Below are 14,487 nucleotides of genomic sequence, written 5' to 3' on the forward strand. Positions count from 1 at the left end.
AGCAAAAAAGAACTGAAATATATTAACGAAGGCCAATCATAATTACAACATCCCATTTGCACTTCACCTTGTTCTTATTAACAACCATTTCAAAACAAAAAGAATAACAACCAAAATAAATATCACCAGATACATTCTTATAATATAAATAGGTAACAGTTTCCACATAAATAAACATTATGAAATAATTACAGGTTTTACTTCCAGGGCCTGATGGACAAAACAACAGCAGCAATAATAATAAGCAACAAAAGAATAGCAAAACAATACCATTTCCTCGAATTCCTCTGAAGCTTCTTCGCTACTTCTAAATGTCTAGTTCCTCCTCTAACATACGAACTCGCTCTCTCGACATGACTTTCGATATTATCCAACTGCTCTCCCTGAGATTCCACCAGGACAGACATGTCTAAGAAAACCTGATGCAGTGCCATCAAATTCTTCTCTATTGCCTGCACAGCATTGTGGCGTTCCTGTATCTCGCTTATCGTGTCCATCACTTGTCCTCTGCCTTGCACTTGAATCGCTTTCTGCAAAAATGTTTCGCTCTCTCCTGTGGAAATCAGGTCTTCCAGGACTGATTCGTTCACGTTCTCACCTGTGACTGTGTAGTACCTGCGCTTGACAGTGTCACGGTACTCGAGCGCGATTGTTTCACGGAGTGTGCTGAATGAAGACATGTTGGTTTGGAGTTTTTTACGTAGGCCGTTGATGACTGAGGTGCGAGTACGGTCTGAGGAGCTTCCTGGACCCGAGTTAGGCAGCGTTCGGCTAGTTGCGTTGGCTTTTTCCAGTGACTGGAGATTTGATTTTACTTGTTTAGCAATTTTGAGAGAGTTGGAGACGTGGGAGTCCATTTTGTAACGTAGATTTTTGATGGATTGCGCGTTGTGCAGAGTTTTGGATTGCTCGTGACATGATTTGAGATCGGTGTAGTGAGTTTCGAGGTTTTGGAGCTGGAGTTTGATTGTTTCTACATCTTTGAAAAAAGACTCGAGATTTTCCCCGGAGGTGGGAGTCATTTCAATAACGTGAGATGGATTGAGCTCATTTTCGTCATCGGCGGAGAATGATGAGCTGAACAAATTGTTCATTTTTGAGAATTACAGATAAAACAACAGCCCAGGTAAGTAATCACTGAATTGAAGATTTAATAAGAGAGAAAAAAAATGAAAGAAAGAAGAAAAGGTAGATGAGAAATATGGAAACTGGGGGAGGTTAAGAAAAAGAACAAGGGCATGTGAAGTAAAATGTTTGGGTCTTGTTAACGTGGCGGCTTTGTGGAAAATTGCAACGACTAGTCAAGTGCATAATGGCGGGTTGGTTAGGTTAGATCATTAGAGTATTAGACAATCAGCACTCCGTCCTAATTATTCCATTTTATTGCTCCCGATTTTAAATATCACATAATTTAATTTTATATCATTTAAATTGACTTGACATAAAAAAAAAATAATTAAAACTAAACTAAAGTTCACATATTGTTATATTTATTAAATTTAGAATTATTCAGATTAGAGTTGTGTTAAACTGTATATAAGATATACGGGTACAACTTTAATTTGAATCAAGGAAATTTGAAATGCACAGCGGGAAGCCATTATTTTGTAGGTGTATTGTTATGCTTCAAATCGTGAAAAGTGGAATGCTGCAGGATGTGAAAAGGTCAAATAAAGTTGGAGGAAATATCAAAGAAGAAGGCGGAAAAATGGGTAACACGTTGAAGGGGTCATTACTCGTTTTCATTATGGATTATATTTTTTATTTTCCGAAAGCGTTTAACTGATTATTAAACTATTCATCATTCATTCTCATCTACAAAATCCTGCTAATTATCTACGCAATTGCTGAGGTGTTAAATTATTCACTATAGCTCTGTTTGTCATTGCTGTTAAAAATTGTTATGCTATTAGAAAAAGTGTTGTTGTAAAAATTAGATGAATATTTGGTATTTTTTTTGATATGTATATATTTTGATATAAAAAATTAAAAATAATAATATTTTTGGTAATGTTTGATGCTTCCGTAAAAGCTGAAAAACAGTTTTTTTTTAACAATATGGGGAAAAAACTTCTCATTTTGATGAATTGGAAAAGCCAAAAACACTTTTCCGAAAAACAGATTTTGAAATTTATCAAACAGTTTTTTAACTAATTTTTAGCGAAAAGCTGTTGTCGCTGTTAGTAACATCAATACCAAACACACCAGGTTCTTCAACTTTAATATTGATAATTTGATGTATTATATTAAACTGTATCATAATTACATATTTATTATAAAAAGTATGGTAATTATCAATACAAATACCTTATAAAGTACACTAATCAAGTATATATTAATATCATTATTTATAAATTAGTATATGTTCCGACAACTTTAAAAAATTTAGTCCTAACATGAATCTGATATAATAACAACCATAATATAAAAAAGGCATGCCATGTAGAAAAATATATGATAAGCAAATGATTGTGCAAAAACAGGGGCTGGCTGCATAAGAATAAATGGGCTGTTGAGCACTTGAGCTTACAAAACGTAATACTAGAATTTTAAACTTAATACCAATCCTTGTCAAGCATTATTACTAGTACCTTCCTAGCATGTAGTTCCAGATCTACCTAGAAATTTCACTTACCTGCAGCATCATCCTGGTACAAACAAAAGGAATTGTGTTAAAATTTCATTACATGATATCTATCTTATCATATATATTCATATTATCAGCAACTATTGCCTTAAGTTGGAGGGCTAAAATATTCACTTGCCAACCTAGTAACCTCTCTCTCTGCCGCCCTCAAAGGGACTACCAGGGAGGGAGTGACAATTTTAAGTCGTTAGTCTATGCAAACATATCTATTTCATGATGTTCTACAGCCTAACGAGATTCAGTGAAGTTAAATAGATAAGCTTCAAGAAATAAAATTTTAGAACAGTCTTTTCGGGTAATGTCATGTCATTTTAGGGCTTGCTTCAGGTCAGATATTGCCATGTCAAAAATCAAAGATCTAAAGTTAATGATGAAAGGAGAAGATATATTTGACAGGAAACATTCATTTTAAAATGCTACTCAGAGGTATTGTTACCTGCGTTCCAAAATTAGATGGTGGAGAAGAACAGCTTGAAGCTCCACTAGTGGATTGATCTAATTTTCCAATCATCTGTGAAGTGCTACAAATTTTTGCGTGTAGATGATCATGAGAACCAGTCTTTTTTTCTGTCCGTTCCTGAGTAGTAGCACTTGTGCTTTCTCTGCTTGCCAACAGTGAATCCGCACCAACCTCAGATTCTTGCTTACGTTTGATGCCTTCCAGCAGCTCATCCAGTTTGTTGAGACGTCCCTCCAATAAACGCGCATCCTCTTCAGTATTAATAGGAATTCCAAACAATTCATTGAATATTTTTTTTGATGCTTTGTAAAGCAAGAAAGATTTCACTTTAGGATACTCTGGCCAGTGAATTTCTTGCACAGTAAATACAGTCTCATCTTTTTTAAACTTGTCAAGTATGTACTGTCCTGGTATCTTCACTATGCATAAGTAATCAAGGACTGCAATGGCATGGCAGCATAAAAGTTCAGTTTTCTCAAACTTGTTGCAACTGCAATTTACCGTGCCATCTTTTAGAACTGCACGTACTGAGTGACGTGGGATACTAAAGTAGCTGTAGTTTCCAGTTTTTACCACGACATAATGGATTACAAGTCCACCTTCAATGATAATATTAACTTCACGAGCAATAAGATATTCAGACTTCTTGTATTCTTCCTGGAACATATTGAATATATCCGAGGAATAGACATCCTTGGCATTCCGCAATAGAGGCGGATCAGTATAATCTGTTCTTGTCTCCTCATCAGCTTGAGAAGCACTTATATGTCCAGGACCTGCAGGCCTGGCACCACAGTAAAGTGTAAAAGCACGAATAAAGGGAATTTCATGCAAGACAAGGAGCTTTACAAAGAGTGACAAGATCTTTATCTATAAATTAAGATGACTAAGGACTCGGAGTCTCTTACTGTACAAACTAAGCATTTTGCTGAACAAAGAAAAGGAAAAACATTGCAAATATTAAGTAACCTTCAATACATCAGAAAGAAATGAAGCAAAAAACAAGCAGTATTGAACAGATATCCATATATATAGTTAAGAAAAAATAAAAAGTTTTCATTTGGCAAACTAGCTAACCCATTAAACTCTGTGCAATGTGGAGAAGACTGCCTACATTTCTCTTGATTCTTTATAAGAGAATGAACTCCTTCAGCAGGACCAGGGGGCATATTCTTGTCCTTCTGTAATCTATAACAATCTGGAATCTTATCAATACGCAAGCATTTAAGAGCTACTTGTAAGTGACTGCAGAGCACCCCTGACAATTCAAAATACTTGCAGCTGCACTCCACTATGCCATCCATCGGCAGAGCAGTAACAGTATAACACCTTTCAAACTGCCAAGACCTTCTAACTTCATAGGTGATTTCAAGGCCTCTGTCACTTAAATTCATATCTCTTTTAACATCTATATCTAGAGTTCTCGTCTTTTTACGTTCATGTTCAAACAAAAGAAAAGTGACTTCTGATGTGTAAACATCCTTTGCGTTCTTCAACCGTGGGTATTGATTATTTTTCTCAGTGCTATCTTCAGAACTACTTTTATCATCTTCCCTGCTTAAATTTCACAAAAAACAATCCATATAGTTAAAAATAATAGTGACCGTGAATTATTGCCAGTTCTTAGTCCTCTGCATATCCTTGTGATTAGCAATCAAAGAGGCAGATCATGCAATTGACAAGGAAACATTAGCTCAAATTAACCAAATAGCAGAAAGCTACACAAAACATAGCTTTTGATTTTCTGTAATAACTATTATAAGGGTCAAACCTCTATCTACAGATCGAACACTCTTTCCCAATAGTTCAAGGCTTCTCTTGCAGAAACATGAAAGCATTTTCATATTCCTTGAAATTAGACAAATAGTTGATATGCATGTTCAATAATAATTCTACTGATAATAGTTGTATTGGGTACAGAACTGGAGGGAGATTCATGACCATACAAAAAACATCAAATACCAATTTCTGATGATACGCAGTTTAAACTTGTGAGCAGATACAAAACAACAAACAAATAAATGCTAGTAAGAGATAAGACATTTCACAATTTCTTCTAATATGTGGCGGAGTTTACCTATTGCCTTCATCTTCCTCATCAGTTTCTTCTTCATCATCATCATCATAGTCCTCCGTGTCAATGTCATCATCATCGTCATCTTCATCTCCATATCCATCATCGTCGCTTCCTCCATCACTATATGAACCAGAATAATCCTCAAATTCCTGATCACTGTCATCGCTACCTTCTCCTCCAGACATTATTATCTTCAATCCCATTACCATGTTCATCATTATCACCTTCTTTGAGAATATCATCATCCTTAACTGTACCAGCATCATCATTAGGTAAACCATCATAGCCATCAATGTTTTGCATATTCCTATCTTGTTTTATACATAAACGTAAAGGAAGGCTCCTATAAACGAGGCGTCCTTGGAAAACATGAACAGGCAAACACCCTGTTTCCAGAAGAAGCCAAAGAAGACACTTCTCAGCAAGTAAAAAGGTTCTCAATCCAGCCTCCCACATAGTGTGTAACACCAATTCAGCCGAAAGGAAACCAGGAAACCTAGTTTTTGTCTCCATTTCCTGCACCACAATTAAATCTATAATAAGATAAGAATCCCGATGAGTTGTTATACTGATAATATAACAAAATCAAACTATAACATATTAGCAAGTGCAAAACAAATAAACTCAACCAACATTCACTGATTGAAGGTGTGCAGGGCGTAAAAGAATAAACCTACATCATTACAAACACACAGTAACCAATTAGGCATTCATCATTCATGATTGCCATATCGTGCAGAATATAGCTAAGCTGCACCTTAAGAAATCTGCTTACAATATCATAATTACTACACTACCCAATACAAACACCAAAAGATGCCCAGACCATAATAAATAACATAAATTTACTCAATGAAGTACGACTTTGCTGTTTCGACTGCAACTAGATGACATACAGTGTGCGCGAAAATAATTTGGCAATACTGAAGTAGCTATAAATATACACAATTACTCGATTAAGTACGTTATTATTGCTGCTTCAAGTGCAACTAGATGCCATACTCCGTATATGCAAAATATTTCGATAACACATTAGCTATAAATTTACACAATTACATACTTAGGTACGTCGCTGCTGCTTCGAGTGCAACTAGATGCAATACGATGTACATTGCCAAAATATGGCAGTACAGTATTAACTATCGTTATACTTACACAAGTGTGCTACGATAAACAAATACTGATTCAATAAAAAGAATTTGCAAATCATAAAATAATAACTATAGTAATCGATTAGGCATCCGACGCGAGTGCACCTAAATATAACGTCACGGTGACAAATAGTAATTCAATCAAAAGAAATTGCATATCATAAAATAATAATTAGTCATAATAATCGATTAGGCATCCAACAAGACGGCACCTAAATATAACGAAAATCCTAATTCAATCAAAAGAAATTGCAGATCATAAAATAATGACTACGCTTACAAGTAATCGATTAGGCATCCGATACGAGTATGCCTAAACGACACGGTGATAAACGCTACTACTAAAACTGAACCACAAGCATGATGAGCACATGAAGATGATGTAAATAAACAGTAAAATTGTTGAAAAAACGGAGCGAGCATGACCTAACAATCATATAAATATTAACAAATAAATGGTTGTACGTACTTGTATGTAACCAGTGATAAATAATAAGAAAATATTATGGTGATGAGAAATGGTAGTGTTGACGGAGGAATTTGGTATCAACATAGTTTGAGGTTCGTCGCCGGAATCAAGATCTACGATGGTGGTTCTTCGCCTGAAAAGTGAGCGGAGTGTGGTGGTTGTGATAAATTGGGGGCTGAGATTGCTTAGGGTTGGTGGTGGCTCCTTATGGCTCTCGCTTCCGACCCCTCACAATTTGCCTACGTATCCCTATTTATAGGGAATCAAGCCCACGTAGTTCTTGGGGAATAAGAAATCTAATGGGCTTAGACTTCTTATTCCCAGGCCCGGTCCAGAATCCATCTTCCGCTAGCTTTAGGAATGTCCAACTATGAGGCCCAACCGCGAAGGCCCAAGGCTCGTTTGTAATCGCAGGACTTCACGGATAATGCATCTCCCTGCGCAAGGATAACATTCCGCTACAGCTATCTCCCTTGAATTACGAACGCAGGTATAGCCACGGTTCACCCCAAATGCCAGACGCGTCCCTGTCCCCCGAATGAGGATAACCCACCAGATAGCAGGACAGGTGATCCCAAGCTCTTGGGTGCAAAGTGCAGGATGACTCCAAAGTTCTCCAATGAGGACACCCATTGAATACAAGAACAGAGTTCCCAAAGCACACACCAAAGTTAACCCCGCATCCCCAACGAGGACACCCGTTGAATACAGGAGGAGGCCTTCAATCATCAGGCATACCCCTGGAGGCCTTCAAGCTTTTCACGGACATCCCCCTCCTTGACCGTCTCAAGGAGGGAATTCTTCAAAGAGTACCTGCAACAAATATATTAGTGAAAATAATTCTCCATTGCTCCTTCCACGCTTGTCTTGCTTTAAACTTACTCATGATCATGCATTCTTCACACATAGGACGCGTCCTGAACGATTGGGCGCGTCCTGACGCTACGAACTCCACATATTACTATATCTTCCAAGTATCTCTATTTGCTTTGTCTTGAATGAGAACAAGCTCAACCATCCCAAAGTGTGCATCTCCAGGAGGCAGGACGCGTCCTCCCCTTGTAAAATACACATATTTTCCTTGCTTGGCAACCTTATTACCTGTACAGCTCATCCCATTATTTTTACTTATCAGGGCGCGTCCTGCACCTTGGGCGCGTACTGCGCCTTGGGCGCGTCCTCCTCCTTTCAATATCTTCCTGCTCATCTCTTTACATGACAACCCAAAATACAGCCTACACAATCATGGACGCATCCTACATATACAGGGCGCGTCTTCGCTTCATACAATGTAGACCAAAACCTAATTATTCATCTTCTTGCCCCAATTCAATTCCAATTGACCCGTATTTGACCCGAGATGATCCAATACCAAATTTTGGCTATAACAACTACCCCCCGAATTCCATATAAAGTTGGAAACAAAATTGGAATTCTAATATCTACATCCAAGCAAAAATTTGTATCATCCTCCACTCGTATGAGTATGCGTCTTCTACATCTTCCTCTATGAGGGCGCATTCTCAATTAAGGCCGCGTCTTCGGAATCTTATCCTCCTTATTGACCATGACGGCGCGCTCTCACTCTTTGCCGCGTTCACAATTGTCATTCACATTTCTTCCCGCCTTCACCTATGAATACCCCTTCTCTTCCTGATAACTTTAACCTTGGTTTGTCTAGAGAGGTTTACCACTTATGTACCATATCTCTAAGCTTACATGAGCTAACTCGGTATAAGAAACAAGAGAATTTGTACAAAAGTGTGCATCTCACATACCTTGGAAAAGCACAATCCATTAACAAAGGTTTGAGGGTTCTCTAACTTTTTCATCCCAATATTGGTCTCCCATGAGCGCGCCTTAAACTGAAAGGGTCATCATATGAGGGCGCACTCTAAGGAAAGCGCGGCCAGAATAAAACACTAGCTCTCTGATCTTCAAGTAATAAATAATCTTTGACGCAAGGAGGACATGCCTTGTTGGTGATAGTGATCCTTCCACCGATGACACAATACCATTCTATATTTAATTTCCTGCTTCTTTCCAAATCATGACTCCAAACCGCTGATCTCATCTTTTCCACAAATAGCGTGATTCATTTATTCAAATCAAAGTCAAAACTTTTACAATCTTCTTCAATCATCTATTTTTAGAGGGCGCGCCCTTTAAAGAGGTGACGTCTTCCTCAAATAATTAACATCATTAGAGGGCGCGTCCTCTTTACAAGGAGCGTTTTGCTCGATGAGAGGAGCGTCCACGTCGACAAGAGTATCATTCTTGGAGGGCGCGTCCTCTATGAGAGGAGCGTCCATCTCCACAAGGGGAATCACCCTTGGAAGGCGCGTCTTCTCTAAGAGGAGCGTCTACTTCGACAAGCTAACATCCTTGGAGGGCGCGTCCTCTCTAAGAGGAGCGGCTTATCTCGACAAGTTCTTCATCCTTGGAGGGCGCGTCATCTGTCAGAGACGCATCCTCCTCGACAAGGGTATTCATCCTTGGAGGGCGCGTCCTCTGTCAGAGACGCATCCACCTCGACAAGGGAAATCATCCTTGGAGGGCGCGTCCTCTGTCGGAGACGCATCCACCTCGACAAGGGAAATCATTCTTTAAGGGAGCTACCTCTGTAAGAGGTGCATCTATCTCGACAAGCTAACATCCTTGGAGGGCGCGTCCTCTCTAAGAGGAGCGGCTTATCTCGACAAGGTCTTCATCCTTGGAGGGCGCGTCATCTGTCAGAGACGCATCCTCCTCGACAAGGGTATTCATCCTTGGAGGGCGCGTCCTCTGTCAGAGACGCATCCACCTCGACAAGGGAAATCATCCTTGGAGGGCGCGTTCGTTGAAACTAAACTCTCGTCATACTAGGAAGATCATTGTACTTCATTCGCTTCTGTATAAATCATGTATGTAATATCGAGGAAGATCACATGGGTATTTCAATAAAGGCGCGCCTTGAGAGAGATAGCCTTGGAGAGTTTACTTATAACTGTTGAGGATATAACATTATATCCTTAGATGAAGGAGCTCATTCATGTCCTGGGGCCTCACCTTGACAATTAAGGGGCGCGTCCTAGGATTCATGGTACCTCTACTCTGATAGATTCTTTTCTCTTGAAGTTCCAATATTAAGATTCTCCTTGTGGTCAATAAAGTTCACCTCACCATCAATATTTTTTTTTGAGGGTGCGCCTTAAGGAAAGGGCGCGTCTTGAAAGATGAGGAATTAGTTCCAGTCGAGCCATTCTTCAAGTAGTGACTATAACTCATCTGATTATCATGACATCTTCATTGAAAACTTCCATAGACTTTTTCTTCTGAGGGCGCGCCCTGGGAGAGCAATTCTCCACTGAATGTTTCACATGCAGAGGGCGCGCCTTAATATATTGTGACGCAGCACTTGGTAACTCATGAGATTTTTTCCTGATAAGATTTCCTACCTACAATAAACACAATTAATATGGAACTTGAAATGTTACCTGGAGGACGCGTCCTAGAGGGACGGACGTGTCCAGTCGGTGAATTTTCCTGAAATTTGCTGAAAGTCATATGGGCCCCAAATATTTTAATCAAGGCGCGTCCTAAGAGTTTGTGGGGGATTTTCTCCATGCCAAATCTCTTTCCCAATCCTCTTCCTGCACAAGTCCCAAAAACAAGTAATGTAAAATACAACGAAACTAGTTGAGTGTTACCTTGATGGATCTTGTTAAAGGCGATGACTAGCTCATGATAGTAATGCCTTCTTCTTGGAGTGTTCTCCTCCCGATCGTCCTCAGATTTGCGCCTGATTAAGTCTTCTAAACTGAATAGTGTTCTTAAATCTTCTAAATCAAATAGAATTGTTCAGTCTTCTCGTTGGAGTAGGATTCTCCAATCTTCTAAATGGAATAGGATTCTCCAATCTTCTAATTAGAACATGATTCTCCCATCTTCTAGATAGAATAGAATTCTTCAATCTTCTAAATAGAATAGGATTCTTCAATCTTCTATACCAAATAGGTTTCTCCCAATCTTCTTAATGGAATGGGTTTCTTGCAATCTTCTAAGATAAATAGGATTTTTTGGTAAAAATTCGTAGCTGCTGTTTTCCTCTGTTTCCGGGCTGCTCAACTTGGATTGTCCTATCCATATCATCTCTGAATTAAAGAGAATTCAATAAGCTTCGCGTAGGCTGTAAGATCGTTCAAATCTGACTTACGGAACTCGAGATACGGCCCAAACAATGTAAGCAAATCGCTTAACCCACCAAATCCGAATTTTTCATCCAACTTTGCTCCTTTGTGGCCATGGTTATAAACTTCAACCCTCATGGCTGAAAATCATCATCCATGGATCTCCCTCGTGGCCGTGGATATTACATTCAAATCTCCTTCGACCCCCCTGGCCAAAAATATTTATTTTATGGATCTCCTTCGTGGCCGTTGTACGCAACTCCTCCGTGGCTATCCTTCAATTCTTGCGTCAAAGAACCTTCATCGTGACGAGACATCTCTTCCTCCTGAGATTATGATCTTGATGAGCACCCCTCCTTCTAGCGCCAATTTGTTGACGGAGGAATTTGGTATCAACATAGTTTGAGGTTCGTCGCCGGAATCAAGATCTACGATGGTGGTTCTTCGCCTGAAAAGTGAGCGGAGTGTGGTGGTTGTGATAAATTGGGGGCTGAGATTGCTTAGGGTTGGTGGTGGCTCCTTATGGCTCTCGCTTCCGACCCCTCACAATTTGCCTACGTATCCCTATTTATAGGGAATCAAGCCCACGTAGTTCTTGGGGAATAAGAAATCTAATGGGCTTAGACTTCTTATTCCCAGGCCCGGTCCAGAATCCATCTTCCGCTAGCTTTAGGAATGTCCAACTATGAGGCCCAACCGCGAAGGCCCAAGGCTCGTTTGTAATCGCAGGACTTCACGGATAATGCATCTCCCTGCGCAAGGATAACATTCCGCTACAGCTATCTCCCTTGAATTACGAACGCAGGTATAGCCACGGTTCACCCCAAATGCCAGACGCGTCCCTGTCCCCCGAATGAGGATAACCCACCAGATAGCAGGACAGGTGATCCCAAGCTCTTGGGTGCAAAGTGCAGGATGACTCCAAAGTTCTCCAATGAGGACACCCATTGAATACAAGAACAGAGTTCCCAAAGCACACACCAAAGTTAACCCCGCATCCCCAACGAGGACACCCGTTGAATACAGGAGGAGGCCTTCAATCATCAGGCATACCCCTGGAGGCCTTCAAGCTTTTCACGGACATCCCCCTCCTTGACCGTCTCAAGGAGGGAATTCTTCAAAGAGTACCTGCAACAAATATATTAGTGAAAATAATTCTCCATTGCTCCTTCCACGCTTGTCTTGCTTTAAACTTACTCATGATCATGCATTCTTCACACATAGGACGCGTCCTGAACGATTGGGCGCGTCCTGACGCTACGAACTCCACATATTACTATATCTTCCAAGTATCTCTATTTGCTTTGTCTTGAATGAGAACAAGCTCAACCATCCCAAAGTGTGCATCTCCAGGAGGCAGGACGCGTCCTCCCCTTGTAAAATACACATATTTTCCTTGCTTGGCAACCTTATTATCTGTACAGCTCATCCCATTATTTTTACTTATCAGGGCGCGTCCTGCACCTTGGGCGCGTACTGCGCCTTGGGCGCGTCCTCCTCCTTTCAATATCTTCCTGCTCATCTCTTTACATGACAACCCAAAATACAGCCTACACAATCATGGACGCATCCTACATATACAGGGCGCGTCTTCGCTTCATACAATGTAGACCAAAACCTAATTATTCATCTTCTTGCCCCAATTCAATTCCAATTGACCCGTATTTGACCCGAGATGATCCAATACCAAATTTTGGCTATAACAGGTAGCACTAGCAACTGGGGGGAGCCGGGGAGCGATTAGGGTGGAAGCAGCGACTTATGTAACTGGCGATTGCGCGGGAAAACGAAGAGACGTGTATTGCAAATTACAATTGTTTCGCAAAATTACATGGGGTCACATAATTTGGATGTTTTTTTATAATAAGCTGTAACTTGCATTTTTAAAGGTACATTTTTATTTTAGAAATTTGACATTATTTGGAGAGTGGTGAATAACAAGACTGTGAACAATTTGATGGTCATATCTCTATAACTAGAGCATCGGTACGGTACCGGGCCTACCGGCCAGGTCAAATCTATATCTACATTATTTTAAAGGCTACTAATGCCCATTTAAAATTTACTCACTAAATTTACTCATAAATTTACCCATGACCCATAACCCATGATCCATTTTATTTTTTTACGCATAAAAGTTTATATTATACACATATTCATGGATCTTTCACATTTAAATCCATTATAACCATTTAGAAACTAACCTAATATTCACCTAACCCACTCCCTGATTGTAGCAACTGAATAGTACGTTTGAATTTTTTTGAATTATTCTCTCTCAAAACTGCTGCATAACTCCAGCCTCCTCTGATCTTCTCATTCGTTCCATGCTCCGTCGACTACGTCTACAATCACGATATCATTATCCATACATATCTCTGTGAATCTGTAATATGTACACACATATATATATATATATATATGCTTATCCATGTATTTGATTCTTTATTTGTATGATCCTCATAATTTTGAATTGTATTTTTGCAGATGATTACCGATGGCTGCCTCTGAAAAGCGGGTAATCATTGTATTTCATTAATGATTCAAAAGTATGCCTATATTTTCATTAATGTTTCGATTATGTAAAAACTTAGGTTTTGCACTCCAACTGTTTGATTGTGACTCTAAATAACTCTGTTTTGTTATTTTTGTTGTTTTCTTAAAGAATGGTTTTAAAATGAAGGATGAGGAAGTGTAAATTAATTTATCTTATGTATGTTTGTATTTTTCATTTATCTAGAGATAGTTACTTGGTTTTTTTTATTGTTTCAACTAATTTGTTCTCAATGTTATTATAGATTATTAGTCTAACCAAAGATGATTTTTCGTGTTTTTAGTAAGCAGGTGATTATTAGAGTTTGTCGAAATTAGGTTGAGTTTAATTATTTGATTATTAATTGTGTATATGTAAATGTTGTCTTACGATATTGCCTCATTTTCATAATTTGATTTTAGGAACAACTATATTTTCGTATTCATAGGTTTTAGCTAAAAGTTAAAGTTTAATGAAACTGAATGATTTGTTTATTTTGTTGTGGACCTCAATTGTTGTTTTTGATAATGTGATTTTGTAAGCATCCACTGAGGTTGCATCTGCGAAGAAAAAACGGTTGACGCTTATTGACTTTGACATTGGAAAGCCTTTTGGAAGAGGAAAGTTTGGGCATGTGTATCTACTGAGGGAAAAGAGGGTCAGTCCTTTTTTCAATCTTTATATTCTTGAACTTAGGTTATTTTCATATAAGCATTTGGATTCATATACATGATCTTCATCTACTTTCCCACCATATGTTGTCTTTTTTTTCTATGTGGTCTAACTCCTCTAATAAATGCAGAATCCCTCAGATCCAGGTAAATGTCCTTTTTGTACTATCAACTATGTTAAGTAACACATGTTTTCTTAGTTTCTGTTTTTATTTGATTTTGAAGATAATATGTAATACATTTTGATGTTAGAATACGTGCATGTAAAAATGAGAACAACCTAACACCTTCAGCCTCTTCCTATTCAGGT

The 14,487-nt window shown here is 38.9% G+C and overlaps 2 protein-coding genes across 2 annotated transcripts; both read right to left on the reverse strand.

Moving 5' to 3' along the window:
- On the reverse strand, positions 1-1,231 carry LOC141692986 (syntaxin-121-like). The gene has a single exon (XM_074497966.1). It carries the CDS (start codon positions 1,092-1,094, stop codon positions 198-200), a length of 897 nt encoding a protein of 298 aa, XP_074354067.1. The 5' UTR covers positions 1,095-1,231; the 3' UTR covers positions 1-197.
- A 2,804-nt stretch (positions 1,232-4,035) lies between these two features.
- On the reverse strand, positions 4,036-5,945 carry LOC141689343 (uncharacterized). The gene is made up of 2 exons (XM_074493619.1): positions 5,185-5,945; positions 4,036-4,661 (listed from the first exon to the last, which is right to left on the reverse strand). The coding sequence occupies exons 1-2, from the start codon at positions 5,472-5,474 to the stop codon at positions 4,079-4,081; spliced, it is 873 nt and encodes a 290-aa protein (XP_074349720.1). The 5' UTR covers positions 5,475-5,945; the 3' UTR covers positions 4,036-4,078.
- Positions 5,946-14,487: the final 8,542 nt, after the last annotated feature.

The sequence above is a fragment of the Apium graveolens genome, chromosome 10 (assembly GCF_009905375.1).
Source record: "Apium graveolens cultivar Ventura chromosome 10, ASM990537v1, whole genome shotgun sequence".
In the NCBI taxonomy this organism is placed as follows: Eukaryota; Viridiplantae; Streptophyta; class Magnoliopsida; order Apiales; family Apiaceae; genus Apium; species Apium graveolens.

What these genes read in the sequence shown, in the direction of transcription:
- LOC141689343 (XM_074493619.1), bottom strand. Translation starts at nt 5,474, where the DNA reads ATGGCTATGATGGTTTACCTAATGATGATGCTGGTACAGTTAAGGATG. An exon ending in GAGGAAGATGAAGGCAATAG is followed by an intron (nt 4,662 to 5,184) that starts GTAAACTCCGCC and finishes AAATTTAAGCAG; the next exon opens with GGAAGATGATAAAAGTAGTT.
- LOC141692986 (XM_074497966.1), bottom strand. Translation starts at nt 1,094, where the DNA reads ATGAACAATTTGTTCAGCTCATCATTCTCCGCCGATGACGAAAATGAG.